At 35.0% G+C, this 23,292-nt stretch overlaps 1 protein-coding gene across 1 annotated transcript in view; it reads left to right on the forward strand.

Moving 5' to 3' along the window:
- LOC149782811 (Fanconi anemia group A protein-like) overlaps positions 1–23,292 on the forward strand; it is a 293,000-nt gene that overhangs the window by 196,892 nt on the left and 72,816 nt on the right. Inside the window, exons 29-32 of the mRNA XM_089934328.1 lie at positions 6,345–6,493; positions 18,109–18,217; positions 18,760–18,816; positions 21,926–22,012. Coding sequence (XP_089790454.1) covers positions 6,345–6,493; positions 18,109–18,217; positions 18,760–18,816; positions 21,926–22,012 — 402 coding nt within the window. The remainder of the gene's footprint in view (positions 1–6,344; positions 6,494–18,108; positions 18,218–18,759; positions 18,817–21,925; positions 22,013–23,292) is intronic.

Consider the following 23,292-nt stretch of genomic DNA (forward strand, 5'->3'; position numbering starts at 1 on the left):
GCAAAAGTCTGACTGTGTAATAGCCTGCAAATTACTCAAAGAATTATTTTTCGGATCTGAATCAATATGATCAATCACAACTCCATCTTTGATCAGTCTGTGAAGACATTTATAGACAAATTTATGACATATATTTTTTCCCAGTAGTAAATCTAACATAACCAGCATTATCAACTGAACCAACTCTTTTGTTTTTTTTAGTTTATAATTCTTAATTACACCATCATGAAATGCCTCATGATTTGTAATGACAGGATATGTTACAAATTCTCCTTGCTCCATTTATATAGTAACTATTATTTGTCTAAATTATTATTTTATTACTAGAAAAAATATGCAGGATGCTAGCATGAAAATTTAGCAAGATAATCCTCAGCGTTTGTTGTAGGAGATTCATTACTGATGCTGACGCTGTTGGCATTGATGGCGTTATTTTTTTTATATCATAATACAATTTCAAAGCTCTGTATTTTCTGTCTCCACAGTCTACACACAACTGTGATTTTCCCCAGACTCCCTTGTTTCATTTCAAACACGGTTTTTGTCCTTGACTTTCTCATTGCAGACTTTGTAGGTGGTATCCACAAACTTCATTTACAGAGACCCAATTACAAGGAGTTTGAATCATTATATATTATATATGAAAGATTAATTTAAATATATATTTGCCTTAATTATAACATGGAAGAATTTACAAGATTATCTGTGATCAAGCCTTCTCAAGGGAGATTCAGTTTTGATAGAATGCTACGCCAAGTTGACGATTTGACCACGTTAACATCAACAAGCATGATATCGCTTATGCTGAGGCAATCTCTGGCTGTTTCAACAATTAAGACTCTGATCAATCCTATCCGTGAAGCCAAGAAAGAGTTTTGCAACGATGGTGCACCTCGTGTGGTCATCATTCAGAATCATGCACAATGTTGATGCTACAATGAATGACCTGTGTGCAGTGACAATTATTAATTATCCCAATAAACAAAGATTCCATTTTAGAATAAAATTTATTGTGGATTTCGATGACACCTGGATTGTCCATGACAAAGGTGACCCCATTTGAGAATCACATCACACTGGGGATATTGTAAAGTTATGTAAAAATACCAAACCAGGAATGTTAACTGGTATTGACAAACTGTATTATGAATGAGCATATCCTGTGATGGCTGTTGTTTATGCGATTTATCCGCTGAATAATAAACCTAGTATTGATAATCTCAAACCAATGAAAATTTCTACGCTGAATTGTTTAACTTATCGAGTTACAGAATATTTAACAAACTCAATATGTTGAAATGGTCTAACTGATCTTCGACGTAAAAATAATAAATGAGTGGTCTGAGCATGTCAAGGAACATGGAGCAATGATCAACAACATTGCCAAGCTAGAAAAGAAATTAAAATTTCCGTTATGGGTGAAGACAATTACCGGCGTGATTTTGTACGAATCAAAATATAAATCAGGGGGAGCTTTGATAATGATCGTTGATCATAACATGCACGTGTGGACTTTGGATGTAACAATATTTCCACAAGACAGAGCTGTTAAATTTTATAACAGTGATACATTTGATTTTATAAATAAAATTAGTAAGAGTGACCCTGTATCCGTGTATTTGTGTCAAAGTTCCAAATGTGAAAATTATGATCAGTTTGTACAACCTAAGGGAGATATTTTTCAATCTGAGTCCCTCCACTAAGAAATGAAAAATCTTGCTTAGACATATACCTATGATGTTGAATGATTACTTGGTAATTGTTTTACCTATGATGTTGAGTGATTACTTGGTAATTGTTTTACTGTTCCATCAGTTGCTGCTCACTTTCCTCAGGAGAAAAATTCATGTTCGCCAACCAGATCAAAATTTCTTGTCAATGTCCAACACAGTTGTGTGTAATACAGACAATTTGGATTGTGGAATACTAAATACAATTATAAGGATGTTATCTCTGTTGATATGGTTGCATGTTATCCTGGAAGTTTTCTTGGAAAGGGAGAATGTGCTGAATATTTTAAGCAATTTGGGCTTCCAACACATGTGATGACCAGAGTTGCAAAAAATGGACATTTACCCGATGTTGATTTAACTGGGTTTGCATGTATTGAATCATTTGATTTTACAGAAAATCTCCATCTGATTGTTTATGTTTGGTTTGGTCATCATTTTAACAAATGTGGTCAGGTTCCAACTGTGCTATTACGATATATGCTTGATGCTGGAATTTTAGCGTCATTGGTTGTAAGTGAAGCAGTAATATCGTATCGTCCACAGAAGCAGGTTTGGCTACCTGTGGTTGAGATATCTGTTCTTAACAAAATCTTTGAGCATGATCCCGATGAAATTGAATATGAAAATAAACTTGCAAAGGATCTTGGCAGAAAAATAATTGGAAAATTTACTCAGGGTGGTTCATATGATCATAAACCACATCGCACAAGATTAATTATCGATGATACCAAACTTGATTTTATAATTACTGATACAACAGAGATAGGCAAATATATAAGCAGGGAAATAATGCTTACTTGCCGCACTGAACTAAGTTAGGTACAGTTGTGAGCTACATTGATGGTGACTCACCACACTTTACTAATTTAAGCTCTTCGATGTCAGCTTATGTTTAAATAAACTTATTATCGATGATAAACAGATTTCCTGTTACCACAGTCAGAGTTGCTACAGATTCATTTTATATAAATAAAAAATATGTTGATTTATTAAAGACTGATACAGCACTCACAGGAGTAACTGGAATTACTTATGCATAATGGGGTGAAAAGATATTTAGTTATTCTGAATCTGCTGATGTTGAATCTAAGGATATTTATTATAAAAATAATTGAATGTCACAATTATTATTAGCTCCATCGGTGTATGATCCTGTAGCTAGACATAAACCAGTTTATCTTAACGGGTGCAGTGGTTCTGGTAAAACAATGCATGCAGTTTAATTATTCCTGAACAGTTGTTCAGGGAATTTTGATATGGTTGTTTTGACACCTACACATAGACTCGCCAGAGAAATGAGCGAACGTGGAGTGAAATTTCACACTAATCACAGCTTTTTTTGGTGGAAGGGAATTAAATGGACTCCTAAAGAATGAGCGAAAAATACATTCCTAAAACATTATTTGTGATGAAATATGCATGGTGTCACTAGATGTATTAAAAATGTTTCTTGATTGGTTATTAACTTGTTGTTGTTGTTGTTGTTGTTCTAGGGTTTAACGCCATTTTTCAGCACAAGATAGGCCATATATGGCGGCCAGTATAACTGGTGGAGGAAGAACCCTGGAAAACCCAGGAAAGAACCACCGACCCACGAGAAGCTACTGGCAGGCTTTCCCACGTACCCACGCTAGCCAAGCCTTGGACTCGAACATACGCAGACAGAGGTGAGATGGCAGTGATCCGGAACGGTGAGCGCTTTAGACCACTCGGTCACTCGGGGCCCCCGTTATTAACTTGGAACACTGTTGTAATAATGTGTGGTGATCATGGTCAAACACCACCTTTCGTTGGATCATCTCCACTTGAATGGCTAATAATGTTTATAGATTATTATGAGGAAATAACCAATGATTACTGAGCGCTTGATCCAGAATTAAGGGAGTTAAAGAATCAATCAGACTGCAACCAGAAAACATTCAATCTGAAATAATGCATAAGTAATTCCAGTTACTCCTTTGAATGATTTTTGGAATTTATGGAGTCCTGTTGATTTGATAGATGCAAGTTGGAAGATCGTGATATACTGCAACAACAATTATTTCTGTTGCATAAAGAAAAAAATTCAGATCTACCTGTACCATTATGTAATCGCCCAGCAGATATGTGATGGCAAAATATTGAAGTTGAGATTCCAGGTTGTGGTGATAAACAAAATCTTGTGTTAAATGATTTTAGTTCCTGTGAGTGCTGTTGAGATTGCGCTAACGATGGATAAATCTCCATGGATGCTTGGATATGCTATAGCATTTTATTCCTCACAAGGATTAACTATTTCCGATACAAATATCTGGATTGTTGATGAGTGTATTGTATGGTCAAATTTAGTTTATATGGCAGTGTCTCAAGTCAGAAGAATGTCTCAGCTACGGAGGGTTATCATAGACTTCTGTTGTCTTTCTGAACTTTGTTAAGGGATATTTCCTGTGCATAATGATATCCAAACAATCACACAGCAAGTGTTCAATTAAATCTCGTAACGATTGCCTGATCGCAATGAATTGCAGTTTGTCCTTGTCTGATTTTGACATTATGTTGTTTCATCTAAGTTGTTACTACACCAAAAAATTCTTCACCAGGATCAACCTGTTGCAACTGTGGCCATTATAGACTACCTTGTGGTCCGGGTCCTTGTTGATAAATTTGTTCAAATGCAGATGCAACTTCAGCTGCTGTCTTTATTGATAGCAGCTCTACTTCTTTATCTCTGCTTGCAACATCAATGACAGTTAATGCATATTTGTATGTGCACGATTGATTTCTACCTGTTTTAATAGTATCATGTAAAAATAAAATATTGGCCTGATGAACTTCATTTGGAGTACTGACATCAAAATGTGTGTATTGAATTTTTTAGATGATGGTAGGCAAATTTGCCATATTGCCTGTCCTGCTAACCAGTCTGCAGCAACAGAACGTGTGACACCTGCCACATCAGCAAGTTTACTAATCGCTGGTCTACCCCTCCAATATCCTCTTGGAATATAATAAATCAATTCCATTATTATAATAATAATCAGTTGATTAATTACTGGTCCTAGTCTTAGATTACCTTTCATCGCAGATCTTAAAAATTAGCAAGTGATTCTCTGAGAGATTTATTTTTTACAGACTTTAACCTGTGTATGAACTTCATGTCTGCAATATGTCATTTTTATTCCTCATCATTATTGTTGTTAATCCATTGGTGGGGGTGGGGGCTCAGCATTGAACACAATATAAATTCATATTGTTTATTAAATTTGTACAACATGAATATCATTGATTTCTCAGCAACATGAAAGCAAGAGCCAGCACTACCAAAATATATCAGTCTAGAGCAATTATCATTGGTCCATCTGGGGTCTGGTAAGACACAATTGTTGCTTAACCTGATAATGAGAAGGCTCAAGTGGGATAAGTTTTATTTAGTGGCACTATCTGTAGACGATCTGTGATACTACAACGAGCTTGAAGAATGTTATGAAAATGCTAAATTGTTGGACGAAGATGTTTTTGACTTTATCACCGATGCTTTATGAACAATTTTTTTCAATTTTGAAGTTAATTATCTTGTAATATGCTGTTAGTTGCTACATTTTATCTTAAGTACTCTGGCTCAAAACTTGTTGTTTACACGTGTAGGCGATTTTTGAACAATTGATCTGCCATGCATCATCTCATTGTTCATTGTACTGGTGGAACATTTCTGCTCCCTAGTAGACTGGTTCTTGCTGACTTTTCTAATGTGTTTATAGAACATAAAAAGACCTTATATGGGTTTTTTAATTAAATTTTAACAAAACATTCTTGTAGTTTTCAACTCGAAAATGATATGTGCAGTTTATGGCCATTATAAATTTATTTTTGGCCTGCTGCCGGTAGAATTGCATGCAGTTGTAAAACTTTAAAACTGCAAACTGCGCATACCCAGATCTGCTGTCACATCATGTGCCAGCAGATCAGGGTCTGTGAAGTTTGTTTGGAGTAATCAATTGAACAAACCATGATCTGCTGGCAGATTATGTGATGACAGATCAGAGTGTTGTTTGAAGTTGTTTTAGTCTTATAAAGGAGAAAACAGGCATGGCCTAATTGTTCTTCTTACCATTTACCTATGTCACCTTTGCACATGGAAGAGCTTTCTGGGTAGTATTCAAAATGTGTGTGTTTCGAATTTTTAACATAGCTTTAAAAAATTTTCAGTCGTCTCACTATGATGTCTGCAGTGTGGCATTTTATAATGATATTTAGTACTGGGGCATCATGCCACAGACATGTAGTATCCTGTCCCACCCATTCACATTATCCTGACACCAGGCCAACCAGTCCTGACACAAACTCTTAATACTGAGCATCTAGCGAGGCCACTGCTAGTACCATTTTTATCCGAGTATTCTTTGTAATGTTAATTTTATCTTATTAATACATTAAATGTTTGGATATATTCTTGAATGGCAAAGTCAGCCTTGTGTTTGACGGTTATAATTATCTTTCACTGTTTTCAGAATTTGTCCATAAAAATCTTTAATTTGTGATGAACTGCAGTTTTCATGAATTACTTATTAGAAGTTAGCTTTGTAATGCAGCAGGCACACAAGTTATCACATTGACTTTTGTGATTATTTTCAGGGGCTGGTCATATCTTTTCATCATGGAAATAATGAAGATGAAGATCAGTTAAAGACTCCAAAGCTGCCTTGGTTATTGGACTGCTTGAGAAGAGAAGCCTTTGACAGTCAGGAAATATCTACAAATGCCAAAGTAACAGCTTTCTTCAGGTATTGAAGAAAATTTACTGTTTAGGTCTACTTAGAGATATTGGTAATTGTGCTCAGTACAAAAGTAGATTTTCAGTGAGCTTTCCAGAAATACGGTTAATGATCTGACACAATTTATTACTGTATTTACCAGTGTTTAAACCACATCCCAACTCTACATACATACATGCCGACCTCCAGACAGTGTTATATGTATTTTGCGACTTGTTTTGAGGTCCCAAGCGTGGTCAGTGAACATGATCTCTAAAGAACAACGTCACATAGTTGAGAATAAGTTATCTACACATATAATCAAATTGAACTTGACAGAAGATCAAATTTGAATAGAAGAAAATAATACTGTTACAAACAAAAAGTAGTTTGGTAGACTTGGGCATTGTCAAATATCACTACAAACATGTATGTGCAGCACTCACACAATAACAACCTCACGGACATTAAATAAAAAATACATCAAGTTTCTGTCCATAAATCCATTGTACAGTTGAATAGTCTCCAGTCATTGTTGCTGTCATTAGTTCAGTAGGGGTTAGAAGGCAATGCAAGTGTCATTTGTATTCATCTTTGCACTTTGAACTGGATGGTATTGTTGTTCCACTTTTCTGAAGATCTTGTTGAATTTTTCTCAGTATTGTTGTGAGGAAGTGTAAGAAAATGCAGGTTTGAAAAATGGTCTGTAATTACAAATGGCAGATTACACTAACTTAAATTAGATTACTGATTCACAAAATGTGATCAAAGATAGCAAGGCAACCAAGAGAAATGAATACTTGATGAAAAGTTTTGTTCATAGATTAGGTTTAATGTGGAGATGAAATGAAAGCTTTGTTGCATAAATAAGGTTCATTGTGGAGAAGTCAGTGGATCCCCTAGGGGTGCAAGACTGAGAGTCAAAATCTCCTTGGTGTCAAAACGGGGGTCAGACTGAGTAAAAAACAAACTTTGGTATCAAAACTGGGGGGTCAAATTAAAAATTTGGGGGTCTCTCAAGCGCAAATGAGGGTAAAGGGAAACACTGCCTCAGAAGCGAGTTTCAGAGTTTTTAGTTAATTTAAAATTCCTGAATTGGCACTAAGAGATTTCCTCAAGGACGAGAACAATATTTCACTATTAGTTGCAATGAAATTACAGCATTAATATTTTTCTAATAGAATACTAAAAAAACTGAGTTTGGCATGGACAGTTATTTCACAAAATAAATGTCCCTAGGTTTTGAAAACAGGATCTTACTTGGTTGTGAATTGAATCAGCAACTAGTCTGGTTCCCTGCATCATATACATCCTGTGTTGCATGTGAACCAGGGAACTAGACTAATCAACAACAAAGATCAGTGATGTAATGTTTTTACATACATATGAAGGTTGTTGAAACCCATTGGAATATAAAAGGAGTATTCATCCTTTAAACAGCCCATTTCCGCTTCCCCCTAGTTTTCTCGATGTCCAGTGCGATTAGCATCATTTCTTAATCTTTTGAGTTCCCTCAGTAACTGGTTTATAGCACAGTCTATGTTTTTGGACCTCATTATGTGTGAGTTATTATGGGAGATGTGTATGGAGTAAAATCCAACTGATGAAAACATTATGGCTCATCATGTACTTAATAGTAATCTTTAACGTAAAGATGGCTTAAATATTCTCATTCAAGGCAATGTTATGTAACAACTTTGTTCAGCAAGATTTCCCAATCATATTAACGTTAAGGATATGATCCTGCTACCTCCAAAATCCAGCCTTCTAAAAACATGAAAATTGAACTTTTCTGTCTATGTCATATAGACATAAGGGCAATAAGTCTTGCACATTGCCTCCTCTTGCTTCCTCTTCCTGCCAACAGGTAGATTTTAAGCTTTGCTTCCATTCTGTCAACTTTGTACTTGGTACCTCCCAAAAATCCACACCAATATCAGTATCAAAATTGACAATCAGTCTTGGAATTTAAACTTTTGATGTGTTATGATCATTCACGTTCTTGGATTTCTGCTATTTAGAACACTTATACAAAATGCTACTGTTCTGTTCATGTTGTCACATTTTTGCACACACAATCTATTGTTCATTTCTCTTTTAGGAATGTTTTTTATTAGTGATTTCTTAACAGGCTGAGTTTTTAATTTATGCCTTTTTTTTCTTATGCCGTTTCAGCAAAAATCATGTCAGCCAAGTGCATTAAGTGTAAAGATTTAAGGCAAAGGAAAATACACATTAGTGTTTATCTAATGTACTTCATCTTTTCCCTGTAGTGCGCAAGCTATGTTGTCTCAAGAAGTCTGGACTACATTAGTACAAAGGGAAAGGCAAGAAAAGCAAATTTTCAAGGACTATGCTGACATCTTAAGGATACATCTTATATCAGCATCTCTTATGACCCTAGTGGGTAATGCAGACTTGCCAACCCTAACAATTTGACTGGAAGTCTGACAGAATTGACCCTTAAAGTATGGACCTATTGAATATTAGTAAAAAATTATGGAAATATGATTTGTGGGTAAAATCTTTATACTGGCTTGTCTGGGTTTGATTTGGATCCAGGTGTGGCCAGGCCAAATCTTTTCAAACAACCTTGAACCCATGTGTTCCATCCTTGCCTGGACTGCCTTCTTCTTTACGCTTAGCTCTTTTCTGGAGATCCTTACTGCACAAATAATTCAACCCTTCATTCATGCAATAATTCCATCAGCTAGAAGTCCATCCACTTTAAAGTCTTACAAAGAGAAGTTATGTGTTTTCAGGAACTGGGTCAAAATAAAAAATATCATGCCTTTGAATGCTTCTGTCCCACAGGTGGCTAACTTTTTTCTTTGCCTGTTCAAGGAGAAAATGTTGGCTCCATTTACTATTAAAGGCATGTCCCATTATCATGGTAGGGAGAAGCTTGGTCTTAACAGTCATCTCCTAGACTGTTGTCTGACTTTGACTTCATAGGTCTAAATCACTCACATGGTTTTTCAAAGTGGAATCTTATTTTATATGGTAAGAAGATCTCTTTATTTCCTTTTTCCAGTCATGTGCTACTCTCAATAGGAGAGATGGTTAACCTTCATATTCTGGGTATAGGTTGGATGATCAACATTCCTGCTACCTGTCCTCCTAATGTTAATGTGATCAGAGGACATATTTGAAAGAGAAAGTGAATTTTTCAGTAAATTGTGTTTCTCTTAGAATACTTAACCAGATTACATTACTTTAATGCCCTCCCATCCTGCCAGCATTGCAAGCATCCCAATACACAATGTACTGCTCAGATTTAAACTGGTGGCATTGGGAGTACTTGGCAAGAAATAAACAATTATTGTTCTTTGTTTGCATATTATTGACAGAAAGACAAATTGTCATCTGTGGAAGGAAGGGCTGGATTCGGGAGGTAGTAGGGCTTATATTCCTAACATTAAATGTGATCAGGTAAGTATTCTAGGAAAAACAATTTACTAAAATGTTTGCTCTCCTCAAGCAAGTAAAATCAGTACTTTTAATAATTTAGTCCACTCAGTTAGGGATTTGGAAAAAAACAACTCAGTACTTAATTTGGGCTTTGTTTAATTAAATCAGTTGTTGTCTGTGTGTCTGATGCATCACCAGTAACCCTTTGGCAAGAGGCTTTGCTGTCACTGTTAAGCAAAAAATAACTTCAGCCTCAAAACATTTAAAAATGGTATTGCTATATTAAAGTACCAAAAGATTTATTGTTTGTAATGTTAGTACATGTATATGCATTTGTTGACAGCATTTATCTACTCAGTGCCATTATTCATAACATTTTTGTTTAAAAATTTATGTTTGTATTTTATCTATTCCTTAAAAGGATTCTTTTGTCCTGAAACACTTCCCGATTTAATTACTAAGAGGATATAAATGTATGGCCTCATTCATAGTAGATCTGGGCTGATCCATTAGTGGGAATGAGGGATCATAGCCAGTTATCTTTCCAACAGCCACAGAAAAACCCTGTTCAGATATTAGGTCATCCTCGAAGTTTTCATTAGCCACAACAATCTATTGTTGATCAGTCAAGTGATAAATAATTGTCAAAACTACAATAATGCTCGTATAAATGAAAACTTATTTCATTTTTTCAGTTTTTCAAAATATTAGCACTATAAGACACTAAAATCGACATTTGTCTTTATTTTCAGTTTTTAATAAATAATATATCTTATTATATTATTGTTTTTCTGGAGTTAAAATAAAACTAACAATGGCTATAAAAAGAGCAATGCTTTGTATGTTGCCAAACTAAAACAACTGAAGTAAATCTCTTTTTCTCCACATGAATTCTGTATTCGCCTAATGATGTTCCAAAAACTTTTTCAAGTGCTTGGAGTTTGCTGAAATACTCTCAAATATGTTTTGCCAATATCAGACTCAAGCGGAATCTTTTCTAGTATGAATTTGGCATGGTTCCTAATACTGAATGGGACTAGATTCATTTATTCCAAAGCTGTTCATTCAGAATAATCAAATGCTGTTATATCAGGGTTCATACTAAAGAGAAAGGTAGGGTCAGTGGCCTGAAGCATTTCATATCCACAACCTTCAAAAGATCATGCTGGGTGAAAACATTTTAATACCAAGAACTGTGCGTTTTCAGCAATTATCAATGGGTATGTCAACTTGCACATTATTTTTATGCTTTTATTATGAACTGTTTACATATTCCTATGCATAGTTTTGATATTTTTTCATACTGATTGTGAATATTGTCATACACATGAGCAATACGTTCAATGAGAACAGAAAATGAAATTCTTCTATGCAGCATATGGGATTTTTAACATACCAATAATAAGGACACTCTGGGGCTGCTGACTCAGGCTGGCCTGTGCAGGTATCAAATCTACAACCATTAGACTATGCACATAAATAGAGATGTTTTCATACATAAAATATGAGGTATGCAAAATAGGAGCATTTCCATGTCAATAACCTAAATGTGGTTAATGCAGACCCGAGAGACATTTTGAAACACAGACTTTGAGGTGGTGCATAAAACCTAATTTTGTTATATACACAACCATTAAGTTTTCAAGACCTATCAGGTGCCTTTCATACATAACATTTAAAGAGACTCGTACCAAGCAGGAACATTTTCATGAGCCCAAATTTGAAGTGGTGCATACAGAATGGATACATTTTCATGCAAATGGCATTTTATGTGCTAAATGATAACATCAATATGCATCTGACCATATCATGATACATATGAAACGGGGACATTTTCCTTTAAACAGTCTTGATGTGGATTGTGCAAATAGTAGACATTTTCAAACATGCAACCTTGTATATAACAATGAGGATAGTTTCACACAAGCAATATACAAACTATAGACAGTATTTTTACATGCTCTTCATGTGTAAAATGCAATGCAGGACTTTTCCGTACATAAGTTTTGAAGTCTTATACAAAAAAATGGAAACATTTGCATTTTCATACAACAGCCCTTAAATGGTACATGCAAATTGGGAACATTTTCATACACATAACCCTTAATTGGTACATGCAAATTGGAAACATTTTCATACACATAACTCTTAACTGATACATGCAAATTGGGAACATTTTCATACACACAACAATGAAGTGGAACATACACAACGAGGGTACTGATGCTAACACATCATTGGTGTGATGTATGCAAAACGAAAACATTTTCATAAATGCAGCCATACAATTGTACATACAAAATGGGGACATTTTAAATAAATCTGGTACATGCAAAACAAGGATATTTTCATACACAGCCTGAAAGTTACACATGCAAATTGGGAACTTATCATACACACAACCTTGAAGAAGTAAATAAAAACAACTTGAAATTTTACATACAAAATGAGGACATTTTCTTACATGCAAACTTAGCAAAGTACGTACAAAGTATTTTTTATACACACAACCATGACATGATACTTACAAGATGGGGACGTTTGCATATGAATTATTTTAAAAATCTGGTTTCCTGCTGAAATTAGACATGATTAAAATATAGTTTTTGTGTATTTCATAACAAATAGATCTTATCATGCATTGCCATGCCTAAGACTCAAACCCACAAGGACAAAGATGAGATGGCAATGTTTGGTAAAGGCAGATGCTTTGGACACTTGGTCACCTGTGCCAAATGAAGAAAATCTTTGAAGGAGAAAGCAGATTTTTTAAGTAAATTATGTTTCTTCAAGAATACATTACTTTAAACTCCTTCCAACATCTCTGACGTGCAGGCATCCACATTAATTTATCACTCTGCTTAAAGCTGGCAAGACTTGGCAGTGGCAAGGGGGGCAGTGGGTAAGAGTTACTATCTTTTGTTTTTATGTCATAGACAGAAAGAAGAAGAAAAAACTGTCTTTTTAGGACAGCTGGATTCTGGAGGTAGCAAGCTTATATTCCTAACATTAATGTAATAAGGTAAATATTCACAAAGAAATATAATTTACTAAAAAATATGCTTTCTAACATTTAAAGCAAACTTTACATTTTAGGCAAACTTTATAATACATACCAGTGTGAAGAAGGAAAGCACTGTACAACTTTTTAAATGCAGTCGACTTCATCGTCACTGGTTAGTTCCAGCCGAAATGTTATGGTCCATGTTAATATTAAAAATTTAGATATGGCATTTTCTTTTTACTGGATTACATCTGAATTTTCATACCAACATCACCTTGCAAACGTAGTTTTGTAGGGTATACTGGATCCATCCATCACACTTTCGTTTAGTATCTCCTAAACCCTTTGAGATTTGCATGAAGTTTCATATGCTCTAAAAATGATATCTGTCTGATCACCATTTTAAATGCTATCCCATCATTTTTTTTTCTCTCCAACATGAACATGGTGAGATATGATAGTCATTCTTCCAACGCAGATGACATTGTCATCAACAGTGTTAAAACTTTTAAAAGTCAGTCATATCTTCTACATCAGTCCGTGCTTTCAAGAGAAGTTCATTGATAATATCACTGTTGGTCTAAAGTTTATGCTGTATAATGCTAGGAGTTCTTTCATTCAAGTTAACCTCATTGATAATAACTCCATAGTGCCTCGGTAGTTCCCAACCTTTGTTAGCTGCAGCTCTAAAAATATTTTTTTCTGAACCTTATGACCACGTTTTCACATTTTTATATTTTGCAACCGTAGAAAAAAATTCCTGTCAACCCGCCAAAACATCCTCATCACCCTGATTTGGGTCATGCCCTGGGAGTTGGTAACCACTGCTATAATTCTAAAGTTTATGCTATGTAATTCTAGGAGTTCTTACATTCAAGTTGACTCATTGATAATAACACTATTGATCTAAATTTTATGCCATTTTATGCTTTTATGCCAGGAGTTCCTGTCTTGTCTCACTTGTTTTAGCAATATGGTGAACAGTGTTTAAGTTTTGTGTTTTCCAAAGCATCATTTCAACTACATCAGTGACTGAGTTCATCAGAAACTTTACAATAAAATTACTCTGAAAGTCTAGATATTATACTCTGATATACAGTGAGTTACTGTCCTGCTTTAACTCACCTGCTTAAACAGACAGCTTGGTTTATCATGATTGTCAATAATGTCCAAGTTTCTGAAAGTCCCATCTCTTCTACATTTGTTGCTGCATTCAACAGTAACTTGGTTATGATATTACCATATAAGCATTTATGAAAGTCTGATACTATTTTATATTTAGAAGCATATAGATGTAGGTGTAACCCCAGGTCTTGCAGAGCTTTTTTTTTATTGCAGATTGTATCCATCTATCATGCTCTTCCCTGTTTAATATCTTTCATGAAACTTGGTATACAGTGGTATCATAAGAAAAATGTATGTGCCTGATATAAGATGCAGCTTTGGCAGATTAGTTCTTCTAGAGTTAGTTGCCCATGTTTCATACCTGCATAACACAATGTATCATGCTAAAACATGATTTATTTACTCCCAATCCCAATGAAAGCCATGTTTTGAAAAAAATAATTTTTAGTGGTGTTCAAACTCATCAGTGTATGCCTGTAACATGGTAGCAAGTAAACAGTTATACATAGGGCACATGTAAAACTATCCTTGGGGCAGTTAACACATTAACCCCTAGCGACGACTTAACAGGGCAGGAGGTAGTAGCCTACTGCCAAGCTCTGTAACGTCATGGTCATGCATGATACACTAAAGTGGGTGGTATTATAGAAAGGTAGACAGATGTAGCTCTACAATGATACCAAATAATCTGGAATGTCTTGTTGCACTACAAAATACAGATATAAAAAAAATCATTTTTTGGAACCAACTTTTTTTCTACCCCAAAATTTTGCCTGTGGTTGGAATCTGATTTTGTGTCCAGATTTTAGACTTTTTGGTCTCAGATCTAAGGCAAACCGGTATGAACTGCAAACAGACAGATGAGCCTTTGCAGAAAGTAGGATAAGATGGGCATTTGAAATAAAGGTTGGTCTCGATACAAAAATAATGGCTCCATTTAGCAAAAAAAACAACAACAGAGAACTCCAACTTTTACCCTTCTGCTCATGCACGAGTCAAATAGCCAATGAAAAATGATGTTTCTAACACAACTAGGCAGTATGTTATTGAAAGATGACCGGGGATTTGGTGTTTTTGGATCTATTCAGAAATAGCTTTCAAAATGTGTTTCCTACTCGATTTTAAGGCAAAAATGACAAAAACCTCCAGGGGTTAATGTGTTAAGACAACTAATGGTCATATAGGCAGTTAAAATGCAAAGAGGTCAGTTAAAAACAGCCACCATTTTATGTTTGCCTAATTGGCTGACAATAGATAGAGGGAGGTGTTTTGCTAAGCCATTTGAAGACTGCTGTGGAGGAGCCCATTATGCTAATTTGCATAGGTAAAGTTCACAAAATTGAGCAACCCAATTCATTTTAAGTTACAGGTAAATCAAAAGTGTGCTAGATGCATGCTGAAGAACAAAAGTTATTATTACTCATCATTACCTTGAATGAGAATGTATTAAAGATTACTGGCAAGTTTGTGAAAATCATCAGTGTTGCTTTAAAGTCAGATTTTACTCCAAATATAGAATTCTAAGCATGATTATTTCATTTTTTCAGAACAGTGTTAAAGTGTAATTCATTTTTGATTCAGTGAACAATAAGCTATCAGCAAAACAAGCAAAACCCTTCTAAAGTAAATTCCTGAACTCAAGGCTGACAGATTTTTACTTTGTGAAGCACATCAGAAAGGGGGATCATTTAATTGTTTGCACATACTGCAAACAACATATTGATTTATGTCATCCTGGAGTATATGAAGTTCAATGAAATAAGAGAACAACCTGCAAGGCTGTTTGTAACATATGTGATACATTGAGTTGAACATTCATATTTAGTTCAATTTATTATTATTCACATAAATTTAAATTTAATCTTGTTTAAATACTACTAATTGACACATGCTTTTCAGGATGAGTTTAGACGTCAAATAGAGTGAAAGAAGAACAATACACCACTCCCTTGATAATTCGCACCCAGATAACTCACGAACTCACTTATAATGCAGGGTCAGGCATGAATCCCATTTTTGAAATAGAAATTAACCCCAAAAATTGGCCCCTATTTGTTGAACTTGAAGAAAATTGCGATCATAGTTAGTAACTAAAACTGTGATATATCGCTCGTTTTATCATTGAAAACAGTAGATAGGACCTGCAAATTTGAATCAACATTATGAAATTGTCAGCTTTTAATAATAAGTCATAATTGTTGTACATTTTCTTTCCAAATGGCAGTCTTAATATACTGTAAATAACTATATTCAGCAAAATTTAGATCAACGAACATGTCACTTACTGGAGGCAGTACTTTAATAAACATAAACCAAATAAGTTTGTTATCAAGTGAAATTTGTATTTTAGTTCTATCATTTCATTAGGTTTACTTGTAATGATCATAAATGAAATGTGCCCTCTCATACATGTAGTGAAACATAAAAATAGCATCAGTCTACTGTTTCTCTGAGAGCCTAATTAAGTGCTGACTGTGTTTTCATATCAGACTTCAGGAAGCATTTTTTGTCATTGTATTGTTTCACTGAATTAAAAGCTGACCTCCTTTATATTATCATGTTAATTGCATCTTTTGTATGAAATGAAGGATTAAGGAAAGGTTAAAAGGCATGCAAATCATACACTAGTAAGATCTATCTGAGCCCCGGTCGTATGTCAGGTGAACTCATTTCAGTTGATCAGTCGAACACTGTTGTAAATATTATTGTGTACTATCTACTGGACTATCTTAAAACTGCCCATACATAAATGTGATCAAAGAAAGCAAGGCGACCAATTGAAATGAATAATTCTTGAAGAAAAGAGCTTCGTTTCAAAGATATGAATCATTAGGGAGAAGCGAGTTTCACAAAGATCCTGAGTTGACACTTAAGATATCCTCATGGATGAGAAGAAGTTTCACTGTTATTTGCAGTGAAATCATGGAATCTATATTTTATGAACTGAAAAGTACAAAAATTAAGCTTTGACATAGATGATTGTTAAACAAAATAAATATTTCTAGTTTTATAAAAAAAGAATATTGTTTCTTGGTGTTATCAACAACTAGTCTGCTTTCCTGCTCTGTAAAGTCTCTTCTTCAAACTCTGCTATAAAATAATAGCATAGAACCAGACTAATCACAGCAACAACAAGATTCAGTGACATAATTCACAAATGTTTTTGCGTACTTGTAATGGTTGTTGAAACCAGCTGGAATAATGTTAACAGTTTTTCAGATGGTGGGCATTTATACAGAATAATGAACAACTTCATTAGAAAAAGCACTTTATTGACAGTTGTTCGCAAAGGGATGATAAAACGAGTATTTGGACACTATTGTTTGTGAGTTATCGAGCGAGAGGTGTATTAAGCACACCCTCATGATAGCACAGGTGATTTGTCTTGATTAAGAGTAAACACCCATACAGCATTTACTGGTGTATTACCTGTAAAACCCAAATTAAACTTGAAAATGTTGTCTCCCTTCACCCAATGAAATGGTTAGTCCCAAATGTGATGGATTTTCATTCTGCAATAGATACAATACTATCTTGTAGTCAGACTGCATAAGGTACAGTTCTGACAGTGCTATCATGATGTTTATCAAGAACAACTCAATTCAAACATGGATTCACTCAGAGAATCCAGGAAGGAAATTTGGACAACAGTACTATCGAGTCTCAAGATGAACTCTAATGACATTTGTATGACCACAAACCCCCAATTTTGTTAAGGCTGTGTTCGGAGATGTTCTTGCCATACATGATCTACATGCAGGCACATGTCTTCTCATTTTATCACAGAATCAGAGATGTAAAGTTTAGCTCAAAGAATTTCAAAAAAATAGAAACTGGAAACTATTATGTTTTGATGCGTGTACAAAATAATTTTTAAAAATGTCCTAATGTTATGTGTCTTTTTCCAGTATTCATATGAAATACTCTGTATACTAGGTTTTAAGTCTATGGACAAGCAACACAGACCCAGATGTGCATGCACTTTATGAGATGGCAGATCTTGGTCTGTTTAGTTTGTTGGGTCTGTTAATAAGCTAGTATATATGGTTTTTATCAATAGCACAGGAATAGTTTAATGAGATGATGTGACATTGTATGTTCGCAGGTTATATATGTGGCTTCCATCCTACCTGTTATTCATGGACAGCTTATCACCAGACAGCTGGGCACCATTATCCATGAAAAGAATCATTGATTTGCTGAACAAACACTTGGTGAGATATTCAAAATACATGTATTTTGCAGTCAGAGACAGAAAATTGTAACGCTTAACCATCATAGTTGGTGAAATATTATCGAAATGAACTTTATTTTGATACCATATATCATCTCATCAATAACTAATCCAAAGAATTAATTCAGTTTTTGACAGAATTGCTGATAACATTTTCAAATTTGTCAGATTATTATTTTAAGCAATTTACATACAAAAAGTTAAAGTAAAAACATGACATTGTAGCAACTTCATCAAGAACACAATAATTGACATAATTATTGAGTCATATAATAAACGGCAATGAAGTTGCTTGGTATACTTATGAATAATTATAAATAAAAACTTTGTCTACATTTAAAAGTCATATATAACGATAACATACCCTTTGGTCTGGTTTTTGTTGGAATATAACACATTAAAATGCATTTATTCCTAATTATAGATGTTTGAAAAGAAATTTATGATTTTATTTTAAATATTTAAATACAGAAATTACATTCTTAGCAAACTTCCTATATCATGTTTCTGTTTTGTTTGTAGATCATGCTTGACACAGGAGATTGTCTCCCTTTGTCATTAACAACACATATCATGAAGGTAAACCAGAAGTTTAGGTATATGGAAGTGGTATTGAACTATGAAATATCCTTTTTTAAATTATTTTTCCTTACTGACAGCATGTGAAATTTAAGTAATTTTTTATTTTACTTGAGAGAAAGATACATTTAGACTGTTTAATTTACAATAAAGTAGTATCAAGAGCAATAATGTATCAGAGTTTATTAATGCATTATAAACGAGAACTTTGAAAACTCTAAAGTGCTTTGGGACTAAATTTTTCTGAATGATCTTTGATTATTTAAAGTTTCCAAGGTGAGAAGCATGTGATTGGTGGCATTTATCTGACATACTACTTTATTTTCACGAGTGTCTAGCAGAACATATATTTTAATAGCAGCAATAGCTTACCCATCACTGTTGTTTAGTTTTCATTTTTGTGCCAAAAAAAACATACTGTCCATTTGATGTCTATACATCCTCCCTTAAAGTGAAGAATTGTCAGTATGATGCAATTCCTCATGTAGCTTGTTTGTCCCTGCTATGTTATGTGCAAAACAAGCGCAGCTAGCTCATCTTTTTCAAGAAACTTTGTCTGTTGCAGTGTTTTCTAACCACAGTTGCGACCTGGCCTTCACAATAATTATGTCTAATGGTGTTATGTTATGCATTCATTTTTATTCCCAAATATTTCTGTGGTAATCTTTTCCCTTCAGTTTCAGTTCACTTATATCAAAATCATTTTTATCGGTACCGGTAAGCCATTTATTCAAGGAATAACGGTATCTATATGTATAGATATTTAATTCAGTGTGTTGAATTTCATTCACATTGTTATTGTATCTAAGTATACTTCATTTTCTCAATAAAAAATTGTATAAAACACTGAGAACTCTCTTTCTTACATGGTAAAAAATGTAAATTTATGCTACGGTTTTCTACATCATTAGAGATCACAGGGGTGTACTCCATACGCAATACATACAAACAAGGTGAGTTCTACATGACATTATAAATATATATTTTAATTTATCTACTCTATTAATTAATAATGTCAACAAAGTCTGTTAGAAAGTGTGGCCACAAGAAGTCTTCCTGGAAACGCATCCAGACTGCATTAAATATTCCAAATGTACAAGAAAAAATCCTGGGCCACCTCAGAAAACATAACACTCAGAGTTTGTCATATTCCAGGCAGAAAGAACATTTTGGCAGACAGTCTCTCCAGAACTGGCAGAGCCATCCTCACAGAATGACTTGCCACTGCTCTGTTACAGAGTCCCTGTTCTTACTGTGGGGAAGGTCCCAAGTGGGTCTGTTTGCAACTAGGCTCAACAACAGACTTCCATATTACATTTCTCCTGTCCCAGATCAATAAAATTGAGCCTTGGATGCATTCAGTCTCCAGTGGGATTGGCTGTTCACTTATGCCTTCCCACCCTTCCAACTGATTCCTCAAGTTCTACAAAAGTCAGAACTTCCACTGCTCAGCTCATTCTGTTAGCCCCTCTGTGGCCTCAGCACTTGTGGTTCATTGATGATCTAGACCTGTTGATCACTCACTCCAGGTCTCTTCCTCTCAGGAGGGATCTTCTGTCACAATGCCAGGTATCCCTCATCCACAACAGCCCACAAATTCTCCACCTTCACGCTTGACTCATCTCAAGTGATCTCTCTGCCCGAACAACTTTATGGACTGAATTTCCAGTTGCATCATTGAAGCCAGGAGAGCTTCTAAATCCAAGGTCTATGATGCCAGGTGGGGAATCATCTGTGATTGGTGCAGTAGGAAACATGTTGATCCTTAATATATAATCTGTCCCTATATAACCTCTTTGGCTGATTTCCTTTTGTTTCTCTCTGAGAACTAAAAATGCTCTGTATCCATGATCAAGGGCTGTAGAGCTGCCACTTTTCACACACTTAAATTTTCTCAAGGCATGGTAATTGGTTTGGATTGGCAGCTTGCCAATCTTATTAAGTATTTTTAGCTGCAGAGACCAGTCTCATGCTCTCTTACACCTAGATGGAATCTTTCTTGTCGTTTAATGGTCATTAACCAAAACCCATATGAACCATTGAGTGAGGCTTCTTTTTAGGCTTCACTCTCAAGACTGTGTTTCTATTTGCCCTTGTCTCAGCGCAACAACAAAGTGAGATTCATGCCTTATCTATTGACACTGGCTCCAATTTAATAGGAACTATGAGTCAGTTTCCCTCCTTTGTCAGCCAGGATTTTTAGCCAGAAATCAATTACCTTCCATAGCTCCACTACCTATAGAAATTCCCAGTCTCGGTCAAATCTGTGCTTTGGATGATACAGATAGACTTTTGTCTAGTGAGGGCACTCCGATTCTATCTTAAGGCATCCAAAGGAAAAAGAAAGGGTAGGAAGCATCTTTTCCTCCCTCTCTAGGGCTCCATAGACATTTCAGCTGCCACTATTTCATGATGGATTGATGCAACAATCAAAAGAGCATACCAGTCTCTTACTGTCAATGGACCTCTCCACCAGTGGTGAGTCTTTTCCATTTTCTTTGGTTTTTTTTATCAGTTTAATGGAACATCAGCCAGCTATCCTTACTGACAAATTCGGCTGAACAGTAGTCTTGGTGCTATTAAAATGTATTTTATGGGAAAAGGGGGTAAAACAAATTGTAGTTATGCAATATTTACCCATGGCTATTGTCAAATGCCCTCCTCCCACCCCACCCTGATGTCCTGATGTAGTAGTCATCCATGTAAAAGATGTGCTAGCTGTGCTTGTTTTGCACATAACATAACAGGGACAAACAATCTGTGTGAGGAAATGCATCATACTGACAATTCTTCACTCCAATGGAGGGTGTATGCACATCAAACGAACGGTATGTATTTTTGGGCATGAAAAGGAAAGCTAGACAATAGCCATGGGTAAGTATTGCATGATTAAAATTAGTTTTATTCTCCCAAAAAATGACATTTCAGTTGTCATTCAGTTGTACATACATTTATGTAGATATCTATTAATATATATACTGCATTAAAGATGCATTTGATATCACTTGAATACCTTCACCTTTATTATATCAAAATTTTGGAGAAAATGAACCCAGTTCAGTGGTCCTTTGTATTTAGTATAATAAGAGTCATTTTGATTGTGCTGCAGGGGCTGTCTGCTGTAGACTCAGTGACAGGAAAGGAGGTGATGAAGGAAATCCTTTTGGGTTGTCCACTGGTTATGGTGTCAGTCATGGTGAGTTATGTATAAAACAAGTAAATAGGTAAATTCATAATGTCTCAGATAAGATGCATAGAATGAGAGGAACAAGAATCATTTGGAACATCCTCCTCTTTATCCAGGGAGAGTTTGATGTACTCGACTCTCTTGAAGATACATGCACTAATATTTTCCACTAAAAAATTTGGTGGAAAATCTTCTCGGAAAGCGACATTGGATGATTTTCAAGCATCTTTGAGATATCTGCAGAAGGAACAAAAACTTGAAGAAAATCATTCATTTTCAGTGTACTTTGGTTATTAGCTTGAGTGATGATACACCATTAAGTCAGTTCATTGTGAAAAATGTTATGATTAAATAAACACCAAGAGTATGAGGGCAACTAAAAATGGTAAATATTTACACCTGAAGGTCAAGAGTGTTCTGATTGTATCAGGAACATGACAGGCTTTTTGTTTTAAATCAAGGACTTTGTACTTTCGAAAGTAGAAAGTCCCTAAAATTGAAATTAGAAGCCCCAATGTAAGCATGATTGAAAGATCTATAGATTTATGCTTAGGGTAGGTAAGAGAGTTAGGTAGGTAACCTTAAGGTCAACCACCATATGAAATATATTGTGCATAAAGAAAAAAGTGGCAGATCATTCATATATACTGTATATGCTTGCTTATAAGTTGATCCCCCTTTTTATTTAGTGCTACAAAAGTCAATTTCTCCTTTGAATACATTCCCCATTCATATTACGTTATCCTCTGTATTTTTTAAAGAAAGGGCAGTAACTCTTGCCTATTACCTACCCATGATACCACCTGGTGTCATCAGTTTTTAGCTTCTCTGTGTGCTGAGACATACGCATTGCAATGGCCTCCGACAATCCAGCCCATTTTTTGTGTTCCTATGGAGCCATCCAATGTTAATTTTGATTTTATGGTGCAGATTTATCGACCTACTGCAGGTTGTATACTTAATTTTACAATTTCTGCCAATATTTTGAGAGATTTGTCACATCTTTATTTCATCTTGTAGGACCACCATCCCACCACACTATATTTGACCTTATACAAGGTCATTATGGGTTAGCATATATTTGATTTTATTCGCTTACTCTGTCCGCTACGGATCTTTCAATAGTGACATTCTGAAGTACTGCTTGATAATTATGCTTAATTTATTCATATTTCATGCTGTTTTGGTAGAATTATGCTTTCAATATTAACTAAGCATGCAGCATAAGTTTTAAACAGGGCCATCGGTTTCTGATATCACAATTCACTGATCTGTTTGTTACGACAGTG

This window comes from Sinohyriopsis cumingii, chromosome 15 (genome assembly GCF_028554795.1).
Source record: "Sinohyriopsis cumingii isolate HCF-2022 chromosome 15, ASM2855479v2, whole genome shotgun sequence".
Classification (NCBI taxonomy): Eukaryota; Metazoa; Mollusca; class Bivalvia; order Unionida; family Unionidae; genus Sinohyriopsis; species Sinohyriopsis cumingii.